General features: G+C 35.9%; 1 protein-coding gene across 17 annotated transcripts in view; it reads left to right on the forward strand.

The window, feature by feature from the left end:
• The window catches only part of ABI2 (abl interactor 2), a 72,007-nt gene that overhangs the window by 18,867 nt on the left and 38,287 nt on the right, over positions 1-14,853 (forward strand). For all 17 annotated transcript variants that reach the window (XM_074829322.1, XM_074829321.1, XM_074829318.1 and 14 more), the window contains exon 2: positions 11,246-11,413. In XM_074829322.1, the coding sequence (XP_074685423.1) occupies positions 11,246-11,413 (168 nt within the window). The remainder of the gene's footprint in view (positions 1-11,245; positions 11,414-14,853) is intronic.

Below are 14,853 nucleotides of genomic sequence, written 5' to 3' on the forward strand. Positions count from 1 at the left end.
CTGCTCCCAGTTAGTTTAAGCCCTTTCTTCTATATACTGTCTTTGAAATGGCATACTCCTGTTACCTGGTAGCTAGGCCTCTTTATTTCTTTTAAAGTTTTTTTTTAGCCATAGTTATCAAAGGTAGCTAATTTAAAATATAATAACTTCTAGAATGATAAAATGTTGGGGCGTGCTCATGTGAGGAAGTAGAGAGTGAATGGCAATTGAAAGATTTGTGTTAGTTGGCTTGACAATGTGGGAAGAGTTCTGAGGATAAGAACATTGTTATTTGTTGTGGACAGACAGCAAAGGCTTTCCAGCAGCTTGCGTTCCTTGGGCTAGTTTACTTCTTTTTACAGTGCCTAGTGAAATGGGACTCTGCAATACAGTTCAATGCAGCTGTGGTAACTGATGTGGGTGTCATCTCCACGTTTGCCTGCCTTTCTTTTGGGGGCTATTGGCTGAATAGGGTGTATATCTTCCCCTTATATGCTGCAATTACAAGCTGTCCTGCCATCTGACTGGCTACATTAATACATTAGGCTATAAACTGTGATGGTGGATGACATGGCTGCGTGTCCTACTTAGCTTTTCTTGCTATGAGATTGTAATGTCTGGCAGTGGACACTTGGAAGCAGACTCTGCTTCTACTGCCACAGATAACTCTGCCTGTGATTCTAAATTAAAGCTGTTAGTTGACCTCAGTTGTTGCTATGTAATGAATTGAATTGAGAATTTATAGTGGAACGAAGAAACTGGCAAAGTTGGGAAATAACTCAGATGTTACATAAAACCCTGTGACTGGATAATGTTTTGGGAAGCTGAAATAGACATCCTTTCTTAGAAATGGTAAATTTTGCCAGATTTTGAGAGAGAGATAAAATCTGTTCATCCGATATTGCTAAGGAGGAAACAATTGGTGCAAATAACATTTTTTGTACAACAGAATATAATTACTATATGACTGTAGTTTGTTCTAACTTCTGAAGGCTACTTTGCATCTGAAAAGTAACTTTTACAAATGCTACAATGACTTGTTTTATTTTTATCAAGTAGCTGTAAAATCAAATTTGAGTTGAATTGGATTAATGATTTTTAATTGTACACTTAGTGAAAACTCTGCACGCTAAAACATCCTCGGTGAATGAAGACTTGTAGAACAGCAGATACATGAGATAGTAGAGTTTGCGGTTTCTGAGGTTCTTCGTTCAGCTCATTTGTATTGGCTTAGTCTCTTATGGCCACAAATATGTTGATTTTATACTGGTATTACAGCCACAATTGCCCTTGTATTTTAAACTCTAATAATAATTATGTTGTTGTATGAACTAGAAAATGATCCACTTCTCTCAGCTGTGTTATTGCAGAAGAGCTAACAGAGTAAGGTGAAGCTTGGATTGATTAACAGAATGAATAGAGAGTCTTAAATGCACATGGGGAATAGGTTTCTCTCACTGCTGCTTGCTTCTCAAGCAGGAGCTGTATCTGATGCTGTAAAGCAGTGATGAATAGCTATTAATATAACTACATCGTGAACTACATTTTAGATGTAAACACGTTTGGATGCTTTCATGCTGTTCAGTTTCTTGTGATCTATCATTTTAAACTATATTATTTATGTGTTGAACAAACTTTATTATAATCTTGTCTAGTAGGTTTATGTGAATGCTGCATGCCCTGGGTTTTTTTTGCATAAACAGGACTTTGACTTTACTTTCAAGAAATAGGAACTTGCCAGTTGTGGTGAGAGCAGTGAAAACTGGATGGCTGTGTTTGGGAAAGTATGGAAATAAATACTAAATTTGATCCTGGTGAGGGTTAAGGGAAACAGATGACAGATTTGTTGCAGTGATACTGACAGCACGAAAACAGTGGTGCAAGTGATTAGATGTCAGGGAAGCTGTGCTTGTCCACAGCTATCATTAGTTATCTTTTGGGTGCAGTAGACTGATATTCTTGTCGTAGATTTAAAACCAATGAGTTAGTTTTGCCCTCACTGGCAGCCTTGGATGCATGTATGTATTTTAAAAAGTTGCTTTTCCATTTAGGAGACTAGGCTTTGTGTATATTTCTTTGAAAGGTAGCTTTCCTAGCTGTTAATCAAACCTACATTTTGAAGCTCAGCACAGAAATGAAAGTATGAAATGAATCAACTGCAGTGAAAAAAAAAAAAAAAGACTTCAATTTAATGCGAATGACGTGGTATTGACCTGCAGCGGATTATTGATACTGAGTTTCAGCTGGCTTAAAAATTAGAAAGTCACACTTATGATCAAGAAATTCTAGTGAAATTTCATGCATCATTACAGTTTTTTAGTAATCTAAAAAATAGAACAAGCTGATGTCAAAGACTTTACAAAAGTATCAATACAAAAAGTACATTCCTTAGCTAGCGTGCTTGTTATTAGTATGCAGATAAATAAAGCTAGGTTATCATAATTTAATTATAAAAAAGGAAACAACCTTATTTATATTTATGTTCATATCAGTGGAATATGATGAATGCAATTAACCTCGCCTTTGGAAATGGCTTTTTTAAATATCACATTTATTGCTTGCTCTTCGAATGTTGTTTGAATTATAAAATCTAATGATAGTTTTGATGCATTCTTAATTCTAAAACTGGTATCTTCTTTAATGATTACGTTTGGCCTAAAGTTCCTTATACAGCTTTGTTGATTGCTGCACTTAGATTACTGTGTGATCTCAGCTCAAAAGGTGATGTGTTTGATCAAATTTAGAGTATATAGAATTCACAGTACTATGAGAGTAGTCCTAATCCCATTTCTTTTGAGTTGTGTTTGGAAGAGTTTACTTCAGTAACTTCACATTTAAAGGTGTTCAAATTTCAAAAGCACTTTGTGTGAACAGCAAGTTAAATGCTTTCATTTAGGTGTTGAGTAGAGACTTTGGGTGCAATCATGAAGAAATGTACTTTTCAGTTTGACAGGTGTTTATAAGGTGGGATGGTTTAGGTGCCTGACAGTAACCTCTGTCTGTGCCTGGACGGTCCACCCACAACTCAAGTTTTATTGTAGGGCTGATTCTTGCATTGTGTGTTGTCACTTCTGAGAGTAGTTTACTAATAAAAAAGGAGACATGTCACTAGGAGACTAACATGCTCTGTTTTTCACAGATGGGACAAAGAGTTATCAAGCAGGTTACTTTAATTATAGTTAGCTCTCCAGACAAGGTCATGTTAAAATTATTGTGAAGTAAAAATATTCTATCTCCAAAGTCTAGAGCTGCCATTTCTACTAAGTTTTATGCCAAATTACCAGTCCCATTAGTCTTGCTGCTTCCCCTGTTGCGTGATCTCAGTGTATCTTGTTGCTTGTGTATTCTTTTGAATACAGAATAATAGAAAGTTGTCAGAGAACTTATCAGTGAGTTTGTGGAAGGGTATGTGCAAATAAGTGTTTCCCATTCATATCTGAAATGTTTGCTTATGTTTCTTAACATTTGAATAATTCAAATTCAGTAGGATGTAGAGTACATGAGAACGGGCAAGATGACTACTAAATCTACTTAATTTTAAAATAAATGTGTGTACATTTGAGTAGGATCACAAAGCAATCAAGCTAGCCTTCCCTCTTCTTAAAATAACGGTAACAGCCAAAAATGTTTACATGTAGAGATTAATAGTTTAGAGATTATAGTATTACAATTGACAGAGAACAAAAAAATCTATTCCCAACTCCAAGTACTTTGGAGCTCTGGTTATGCTAAAGAACAGGTAGACTGGGTTTCCCCCTGTGTTCAATGTACTAATAGAATACATGGATCCTCCTGCACATCTGAAAAGGAAATGTTGAGGTTTTCTGGTGGTTGTATCACACTTATTTTTTCAGGAGCTCTGGGAGATCGCATTTCCTTCTGTTCTTACATGCAGTGATTACTTCTGCTTTTTCATGCAGGTTTCACCTGCATGTTATAGGCCAACTACTTACAAATTGTATTGTACGTGTTTTTCATGCTGTGAATGAGGAGTTCTGGTAGTGAAGAAGTAGTAAGGGGTATTCTTGAGCAAGTAAGTATTTAATGAGGTAGTTGGTTAAAACAGAAAGCTATTGTATTTTTCACTGGCAGTTATGTAACTTTTTGGCATGATTTTGGCATAATTATTGGATTAATGATGCTCAGTTTTCTTCTCAATCATTTTTTCTAGCTTACGAAAGGGCTTCAGAAAGCACTTGGATGGACTAAGCAAATACCATCTGTGCAGTTGAATAAATGTGTAAAATATTTAATTATGTATGAGGCTTTCAGTTACTTCAAGGAATTTAGCAACAATTAAAATGGAAAGGATGATATAAGAGCTCAGTCTTCTGTCTTTCACAGAAAAACTGAAGTGTGCTTTGTCAGTATCACAGTTGGGCACATTTCGCACTGAATAACGCAAGCTTGTTGAACTCTGTGGCATGCAGCTTTTGTTCTTGAGGCTTCTTGAAGCTAATGCAACCTCAACAGAAACCTGAGGGGTTTTGCTTGCTGGTCTTAAGACAAATGCCTGCTTGGGCTTGTGTTAATAGTAATAAAAAGAAACAACTGTTACATTGATTAAATGAAACAAATCTTCTGTCTCATTCTTAAAATTTCACTGTTACTTTTTTGTCACATATATTGAATATAAGAACAATACTGTTTTGAACAATAGCAACTGATGCTGTATATGTTGGGGAAGTCATTATTAGATTCTGGACACACCTTTTAGTCTAGTTAGTTCCATGTCAAACTGTTTAACCTCAGCTTCCACTTTGACACCTAAATACTATTGAGTAAATGCATTGTATGCTGAAGAGTTGATTTGAGTATGAATTGAGATTTTTTTTTTCCATTCAGAACTCTCTTTTTCTAAGAGATTTTTAGGTTTAGGTTATTGTGAGTGATTGTAGGCTTGGGAATGAAAAACTCTCTTTTTTTTTTCCCATCTCAGTTCAACCCTGAGTATTAATCTTGGAAGATTTTTTTTTTTTTGGTCATACTGATATTAAAGGCAACTTGTGTTAATCTTCTGTAATAAGAAACACAATTTTCTTTATCAACTCATAGGTCCAGACTTTTTGGCTCATCTAATAGAATTTGTTGTATAAGTTTTATTAGCCTAACTGAAAATTTTGAACTTCCAAGTTGATGATGACTAGTGGTTAAATAATAATTTTTTTTTAGAACTAGAGCAGGAGAGAAACTTAGCTACAACAGCCAACTAAACTGCGAGCTGCTTTCAGCGCTTCCTCTCATGCACCACTTTCAGACCTCTTAATTAGCTCTTTCCAATTAATAAGAGCTGTATTTTTCTTTTTTAACATGTTGCTGTCTTTGAAGTCTTTTATTTTCTTCTAATTTGGTAGCATTTGTAGCATTTGTAACATTTGGTAGCATTTCTTCTTTCATCTAGTTGGGTTGATACTCTGTAAATCTTACTATAGTGCTCACGTTGCCTTCATCATTTTCTTCCTTGTAGAATTTCTTTGTGCATTAATAACCGTCTTTTTGTACAAAATTGTTCAAGGTCTTAACAGTGGCATAACAGACTTCACTATATTCTGGATGATCTCACTTCGGGGTGGGAGAATGCATTAAATTCTCAGTTCCTTTCTAGCCTTGATTTTTGTTCTCCATATTCATGTAACATTTCCTTTTACTATTCATATAGCCATTATTTTGGTATTTTACATACATTTTTACATTCATGTTTTATTCTCTCATCTGCCCCACACTCTCCATTCAGTATAATTTTTTCTTCTTTGTAATTTTTTTTTATATTGCTTGTATAAATACAAAAATGTGGTTTTCCCTAGGCAGGAGAAAAAACATTGAGAAGTTTAATTTCTAAATAAAAGGATATCTTATATAGTCAGCAGTCCAGGCTATTTCTTATTCAAATCTGGTAATGTAATTGTGGTATGTAAATGGAACTTTCAGAGTGGCTAGAAAAAATGATGCCTAGGCTCTGTATCCTGGCAGGAAAAGTAGTCATCTTTGCACTTAGTGCAGGTTGAATTCCACATCCTTTCTAATGCTAGCAATTTGGGTTATACAAGTCTAATATAAAAATGAGAAATATTTTCAGGTGAACATTTGTGTCATCATTCTTCAGCTGTGTTAGATTTGGTGTCCATCTGTGTTTGGACTGGCATGTGGAAGTGGAAACTGTTAATAGTTCTCCAGTGTCTGAAAGCAAGCACATACTATTGCACTGTGTATGTAATACATGCCTTTTCTGACTGAATGTGAAGTCTGTATGTGAAGACTCAATGTGAATGTCTGAAGCTGTATTCGCAGCTAATTTCAATGACTTCGATCTTCTCCTGTTATCTAAAAGCCCCAGCTTTGTACGGAGTAGTCTCTGTAGTCTATGTTGTAGCTCTCAGACTGGATCCATCCTGTGAAATATTTCCATCTAGTCTATGGGTTTTTTGTTTTTCTTTCTGGAGGAAGCAAACTAACTGTTTTAGTAGTGTTTTCCTAAAAATGGAAAGCATTCTGCCGGGGAGAGCTGGGTAGAGCAATGGCTGCTGCTGTGTCTAGGTGGATGGGGTACCACTTCCTGCTGCAGCAGAGGTAGCGTCTGCCAATAGTAGCTGACACCATCCTCACCCCATGTGTGGCTGGCAGGAGCATCAGGTGAACTCTCTGTGGTGAGTTAAAATGGTGCTCTTATTTACTGCTGAGAGCAGGAGAAAAGGATGCCGCTTTGTGACTCAGCGTGGACCACCCGATGTATGCCTTGTGTGGAGAAAAATGATAAACAGAATAGATGCTAAGCTGCTGCATGTAAATTGGATAACACAGGCACAGAAGACATCAATGATCCAAACTTTTTAACTTTTTAAGGCTGTGGAGATGATCCAGCTTGTGATGCTCAAGTGTGTTCTTAACATTGTTTGAAAAGTTGAAACTGGAAGAGGTGGAAATGCAGCAGCATTCTTAACACAGTTAATGGAAAAATATTAAGGGACTGTGTACAGGTCTTGTGGAAAAAAAAATTGTAGGTAGTGGAGGGCTGGCAAAACTGCAGTGATGTCTGCTTTCCAGCACTTATTGCTTTTCTTTAGCAAGCAGAGCAGCTCTAGATAGTTCTTCCCTCTTTATTCTTGATTGTGTGCTTCCTTGTGTTTCTGTGGCTATGCAGTGGTTTGGATGAGGGAAAACCCATACTTCGCTTTATGGATCAGATAATTTTAATTTCAAACTTGATTCCTGGTCTAATTCACTACAGTAGATGGAGTGTGCAGTTTGTGCTGGGGACCTCTACTTCCACAGGTACTGCTGATCAAACTAGAACCTGAGTCTCTATAATATCATGATTAGTTGCTCAAACCATAATTCAGTAAACATGATTTGCCTTCCTTTGTGGCATCTACTTGATTTTGCTAGGGCAAGTGTTTGCAAATTTGCATGGCAGGGAAGATAATGTAATTGACTGGAGTTTAAAACAACCATTTGTTTCTTAGGTTATTCATAAACTAGAGTAGGTACTCAATCCACCATGCGGCCCTACAAATACAGTAGTATCACAAAGGAATGGATGTGTTAGGACTAGGAATGAGAGGCTGCCTATGCTGGCAGTGTTGTAGAAGACTTATTTGTCAAACAGTGTCTTTGGTTTCTTAAATTTAATATCCATTTAAAAAAGTACAGATAATCTGATCTAATAGTTGGAAGCATTGCTTCCCTAACAGTCATGTGTGTATAGATGTTACAATGTCCATTTTTTTTCATAGACATGCAGAATTTTATGTGCATGAACAGTAGATTAAAGATATTTAAAAACTTTAACAGTGAGAGATATTCAATAGTCTGTTTCATGGCATTTAATTTAGGTCAGGGCAGTGAAAACATATGTGCTACCAGTTCTTGATCATGCTGACTCCAACATTTCTGAGAGTTGAAGGGCTTCAAGGGCTCTGGTTAATATCCTTAAGTATTCATGGTAATGAGTCTTCATTTCGTTATAATGAACATAGCAGAATGTTTTTCTTGTTTTCAATATTTTACATAGAAACAGAATTCCATAGGTTACTGAAACTACTGTAAAGAGGCTATCAGTTTGATTAGAGCCAAATTAGTATTTTTATCTTTCACTAGAGCATTTGGAAGATGTGGATATTGAAATAACTTCTTGCCTGTTTTACAGTCAGGTCTGAAGCATATTGACTGGTATTTTGGTGTTCTGAAGATCAGAGTATTAGATCTCAGTCTGGTGAGGGTTATGTTTGAATTTGGTTTACTGATAATTGGAAATCATTCTTATTTGCAGAAATCCCTGTAGTTACATAGTTGCATACTCAGATAGTTATCAGTATGCCATTTAGTTATCCAAATCAGTTGCTAGGTTTGAGCATGGCAGCAGTTGTAGGCAATATAATCTGATGTCCATCGGGAATATACATGAGGAGCTTGTTACATAGGAGCATATGAGAAGATAGCATCTCTGGAAATCTACTTTCCAAATTAAAAGTTTAAATTTTGTGCTGAACACAACTTACCATTTCAAGTTAAATTTTAACTGACATTTATTATTACATCTCCACAAGGGGACTTCAGATTTGCTGTAAGTATTCCAGACTCTTTTTCCTAGTCGTTGTGTGAGACCCAAGCTTTCATCTCTTGAAAGTTTTTAGGGTAAACTTGATTGTTTTAAAATACTGTCATTCATTAATTTTTTGTTGTTGTGAAATGGCTTGACAATAGTAGGTTCAAATAGTAATTTTAATTTGAAAATTCAACACATTCTGCATCTTTCAGTATACAGGGAGAAAGTTCAAGCTTCCATGTGGCTGTGGCAGACAGGAGTGGAGTTTTTGCTTTAGAGAATTTTGGGCCCGTATAAAGGCAGAGCAAATCGTAGTTGTTCAGGTTATCAGCCAAATACACAAACTAGAGCTCTCAATCAAAAGGGTTTTTGTGCTAATAACAGTTCAAAATGTGTTTATAGGATTGTTTTATGAAATTTTTAATGTGCGAGAAGCTGGTTCCTTGTTGATTTGAACTAGTGTGAATGGGGATGGCTTGAACGTAGCTGTTAGATTATACTAGTATAAAGACTAGCTCTGAACGCGTATTCGTATTTGTGCTTCTTTAAGCAGTAGAACCATAGCAGAGGCTCATAATTTCTAAAATGATAGATTGTTTTCCTTCTCAAACATTTTGGCTATTAATGAAAAAAAATTGTTTGTTGGCTTCTACTCAGCTATTGTGGATGTACAGTGTGCTAATGTAAATCAGCAGTTTCTGCTTCTATAAATAGACTTGGTCTGCAGCTGCAGAGCAAAACTGACAAGCTTCTGGTCATTTTTATTATTGCTGTTTAGATATTGTTTGAATAGCTGTGAAAGTGTCTGGTGGTATGTATGCCTGCTGTAGTGATGTTTGCAGACTGAGTTGGGTTTATGAGTAGGGAGAGGGAAAGAAAGAGTGCGTTTGTAAGCCAACAATGTGAGAGCAGAGGTAAAGAGTTCTGTATTCCTTCATTTGGGAGTCCTTAACCTGAATTTGGAGCTCTTCTATATAAAAGACATGCTATACAGTTGGCTAGAAGTCATGAATTCTTAAATGGGGTCTGGGGATACCATTTATCTAACTTCTTTATAGGGTATATAAGGCAGCCTTTGCAAGCCTGCTCTGTTGGGGAACATTGTTATACTGTGCCCTGAGAAGCTGTCTCCTAAAATTTTCAGTTCCTTCTGCTGCTGGGTCTGGTTTTGTCTGCTGCATGGGAAAGAAACAGCCAGGCAAGAATGCTTACCTGCTGCAGCATTCCTCACCTCCTGCGCCATCGTGGGAGCTCTTGTATGGCTGAGCAGCAGCTGCTCCCCTCCTTTCGAGAAGCAGGCTAGGAAGTGGTACTACTATGGCCTGCAAGAAGGAGGAATGCTAACAGGCCAACCAAGTTACTGTTGTTGTTTGTGGATACAGGAGAGGTTGCCAGGAAAGAAAAAGTGTTCAGTATCTTTCATGTGAGTGTTTAATTGAAGTTCTGTGTCTGTGTTTACATGTGTGGCATTGTTTTTTCTTGAAAGCTAGCAACCTTTTTTAAGAGTCTTACTACAAGGTCTCAGGAAATATCTTGGGCTGTAAGAATTATTTTCCTGAAATAGAGATGTGCTTTCTTCCAGTGTTTCCCAAACTAGATACAATAACATGGATGGTAGATTCAGCTTGTGCTGAAAGATATGGAATGACTTTATATTTCCCCTCTAGTAAAAGTACATTTCTTGAATCTTGATACCCATCTTCTGTAAATAATATCTAAAGAAAAGGAAATTATGAAATACAGTATTATAATGGCAGTTGGGAGTAGAGAACATTTGTCAACTTTTGCTTTAGAAACAGCGCCATCAGCCTGTGAGGTGGCTAAAGATCACCTAAAAGTGAAATTCAGTGTATTCCAAAGCCTTGGAAACTGGAAAGTTTCTTAGCATCTTAATTGTATGTTTTACCAGTGCTTTAATCTGCATTCTTTGTACTGAATTAGATTTTAGTGATGTTAACTATTGTTCAAGGAGAAACACAGAACCCTGACAACGAGACTCTTAGCTTATTATTTTTGATGTTGTTTGAAATGTTTTTAAACTTCTCAGGGATGTCTTCTGGCTTGATAGCCTAAATATTTTTAGGTGCTCTACTACTAGAAAATTAGATCATACTAATTCTTCATAGAAGAAAATACTGACAATGTGAAAAAGCAGAAAACGTTTAAAAAGAAAAGATGGACTTGTTCTTTTTAAAAATTACTCCTCTCACATTTTACTCAGTTACCATTTTAAGGGAATAATTATAGTTCATTCACTGTGAACGACCATTTGTGGCAATAATGAGGTCTAAATAACTGGGAGAGATGAGGAATATGGTATTTGGCAGATCCTTCCAGACTGTTATGAGATCTGGTTGAAGTATAAAGTTTAGAAGAACTAAATATTTAAATAGTACAAAGTTTAGAAGAACTAAAGAATAAGTATTGCTCAGTTTTTTTTAAAGTTTATTGCTAAAATACAGTATAAAAAGTTGCACTTTATGTATTTCAAGAAAAGATGAGCATGTTGTATACTAGCTTAATTCCTTTTATAAAGTATAGAAACTAAAATTACAAAGTTAGTATCTTTTATGGAATGAATGGAAAGAAGGAAAAATGGTAACTTTGATGTGGAATTAGTTTGACTTGTATAATTCTTTGTCCTTTAAAGACAGGCAAGAGGAGTTAATTCCAAGAATCTGAGTGAGAGATTTTACTAAATAAACCTTTTATTTCTGCTTTTAGTCAGCAGATAAGCAGCGAGCCCTGGAAGAAACCAAAGCCTACACAACCCAGTCATTAGCAAGTGTAGCCTATCTGATCAACACTTTGGCCAACAATGTTCTCCAAATGCTGGATATCCAGGCATCCCAACTTCGACGCATGGAATCTTCAATCAACCATATTTCACAAGTGAGACTTTTTTCCTGATTTTTTTTTTTTTATTTTGCTTTTTGTTCTTGAAATTACATAGCAAGTCAAACTCTCATCTGACATTTTGTGAATGAGGAAAAATAGTCACATTTAAAAACAGAAGGTTGCGTTTCTTCTCATACTAATTCTGGGAATAGGTCTTACGTGATTGTATATCTGTTAGTGTGAGCATTTTACATAGGATAAGAGATTAAATGTATTCTTAGCCGGTTTATTGCTTGGAGAGGGGGCCATTCTGCATAAGTGGAAATCACAGAAAAATCGTGAATGGAAAAATCAGAATATTATGTTAAGGGACAGATTAAGCTTTCCAACTCCTATTTGGTGTCTTACTGTGCTTGGTATTTATTGGCTACAGGCACTTAAAAGAAAGAAATATAAAGTGGATGGTGGAAAACAATACTTGTCATATTTTTACTTTTCCTGTTGCTGTAATTCTGGCATCTAATGACAAAACCATAGAAGACAAAAATAGTTTGCTCCTGGCTTTTCTAAATAAAACGTACTTTGCAATGACATGAACAGAAGACAAAATTAATGTTTCAAGCTTGTGTTTGGCTGCAGAACTTCTGCTATTGTTTGCAGTTTTTCTGAGCAGCAGTAAATTAAGCTACTACTATCAGGAACCCATGTCCCATCACCACACTGATGAAAGAATTTTTGACTGCCAGAATGGGCTGAGGATGTATGATAGATTTTGTGGAGGTTTACATGCCAATGATGGGATTAAAAGATAAATTAAGAGCAATGATACAGCACTTTACGTTTTTCTGTTACTGGAGAGTTGGTTGGCATCCTTACTGAATATTCTGTGTCTTACTTGACCAATATATTTTGGCTGCTAGGCTTTCTTGATCTCCATGTGATAATGTCATAAATTAAATAATATTGTGATATTTAGAAAGACATTTGAAAGTGAGAGCTGTCTAAGGTAGGAAAGAAGCAGATTGAGCTGATGTGTTAACTTGCGGGTGCTGAAAGGGTTGCTTAAGCGAGTAGAAGTTTGAATCAGCAAAAGAAGTGAATAATTTGATGCTATCTTAATGAGCTGAATTGGCTCACTGAGGGGTCAGATGAATTCCAGAGCAGGTGCAAAGGGAGGATTTTCCGTTCTGGTAGTAGTGCACTGTTAGATTGCCTCAGTTGTCTCATGCAACTGCATCCTCAAAAATAAGCAGAGAAGTTTGATTTCTTCTGCTACATGCTTTTTGTTAATCCAGGGACAAGTCAATGCATTTTTTTTTTCCCCAGAAAATGTCACAAATTACTCTGTATGGGTGTGTATGTATGTGCTATATATATGCTGTGTATGTGCGTATATGCCTCTGTGTGTGTATATGTGTGTGTGTACTTGTGTGTGTATGTATGTGCTTCTTGACAGGCTAGTGCAGTTGACAAGTGTTTCAGATATGTTAGAGCCTGGTGCAAAAGACAGTATATGAATAAAAATATTCAGAGTTCACTGGATTTTGCATTTTACAGATGTGGAAAGTTAATTTTGTCACACAGTTTCTGTAAAGTAGCTTTTGGGGAAAGAGCCATAGCATTTTAGTTTTTTTCCTTCTGGAAAGCTGAGATTTACACAGATTGAGATGCTAGGTTAGATTGTCTTTGGCATTTGTACAAAATGGATAGTTATTTAAAATGGAGCACTAAATTACCAGTGCCCAACACCTAATGAAGATGTATCTGCCAAAATTCGTAGGCTGCACTTGAACAACCAAAAAAAAGTTTGTGGGTGTTTTTTTAAATATCGCTGTAAAATTGAAAATTGAGTTTGGTTTGGTTTTGTTTTGGGTCTGTATCATCCATATGTAGGATGGTCCCCAAATCTCCATGGAAGCAATTACCAGAGGAGCAGATAGTATTTGAATTTTGAATATTGCATGCATGAAGTGTGTTGATCCAAGGAACTTTATTTAAAGTTAAATTCAGTATGTTCAGAAATTACTTCATCCCATGATACCAATGTTGTAGATGGTTATGTCATCTGTCTTAATTTCAGTGGCTATTTTTCTTTAAAAAATGAACTTATTTTTGTCACAGTTTCTAGGTAATAAATAATTTCTTTACAGAGAATTTGATTATACGTCTCCTGGAGCAAGCCTAACCTGCAGAAGACTTCCTCAGTCTTTTTTATGTTGGGTGTAAAGTTTAGTGGACTGTTTTTAGTACCACTTAAAATGCCTCATGGTATAATACCTTATTGCCAAATTATGGTTCCAGTCAGTCTGACTTGAAATGATGTCAGTAACGTAGAGCAGAAAACATGTTGGTAATTACCATTTGTTCGCAGTGCATTATTGCATTAATGCTTTGGTCAGTAGGTATTGATATTTAAGTTTAGAAAAACACTAATACAAATTATGATGTTTGGATGTATAATCCTGCTTTTAATTCTGATTTTGAATTCCACGTATTCCCCAAAGAAGGGGGAAAATCATTTGACTCTTAGTAAGAAAACTTTTTCAAAAGTGCTTGTTTTGTTCAAGTGTAGCTCAAAATGGAAGAGACGTGATTAACTTTAGATGATAAAATATTCTAGTTCTCTGTTCATTGATAGAATGCCAAATTATATCACTTTCTGTGTTTCCTTCTAAATGCCAACTTAATCAAAGAGCTGAAAAGGAAGCTGATAATCATTTGTGGTTTTTCAGATTATATATAGGTCCTGAATAAGGAAATTGTTACTATTGAAACTATTTTTATGCAAGTGATTAAATCCTATTGGTTTAAAATTTAGGATTACTTTGATTAGGTCTGAAAGCTGATGAATCTATTCTTATTTGCCTTCTTGAACCTTGTCCAGAACTAGATGATATGCACTGTTTCATACTTGGCTGAAAATTTAAATCCTGAATACAGATGATCTGTATAAATATTTACACTCATTAAAAAAATTGTGTTGCAGTTTTCAAGTTAGCAGACACTGTGAAATGTTGCTAACGTCCAAATTCTTTAAATTAATCTGGCAGATTTTCAGGTTTTCGTATTTGTATGATGAGAAATATTTTTTTCAGGTTTAGTTACAGAATACTCTTAGTTAGCAAGGTTATCTTTAAAATCTCTGCTGCTAATTATATAAACAACCAATATTATCACAAAGATGAGTGATAGTGGTGAGTTATCTCCAATGGCACTGCATGATGAAGAAATCTGCTTCATCATCTTCTTACAGAATCTGACTCCTATGACATTGGCCGTGAGAACAGATCTTGAATAGACTGCAGGCTTGAACTTCTCTGTAGTCACCGTGTGTTGCGTAGCTGAACCGTAGCAACATGTGTGACCTGGTTGGTCTCTGCAGGAAGTTCATGTGGACCTTCCATTGATAAGTCAGTAAAGGCTTGTAACCATTTTTAGTTGTCTTATTCTTGCAAGTTAAAAGAATAGCCAAACTCTTTCAAAAATGGTAATGC

This window comes from Strix aluco, chromosome 6 (assembly GCF_031877795.1).
Source record: "Strix aluco isolate bStrAlu1 chromosome 6, bStrAlu1.hap1, whole genome shotgun sequence".
In the NCBI taxonomy this organism is placed as follows: Eukaryota; Metazoa; Chordata; class Aves; order Strigiformes; family Strigidae; genus Strix; species Strix aluco.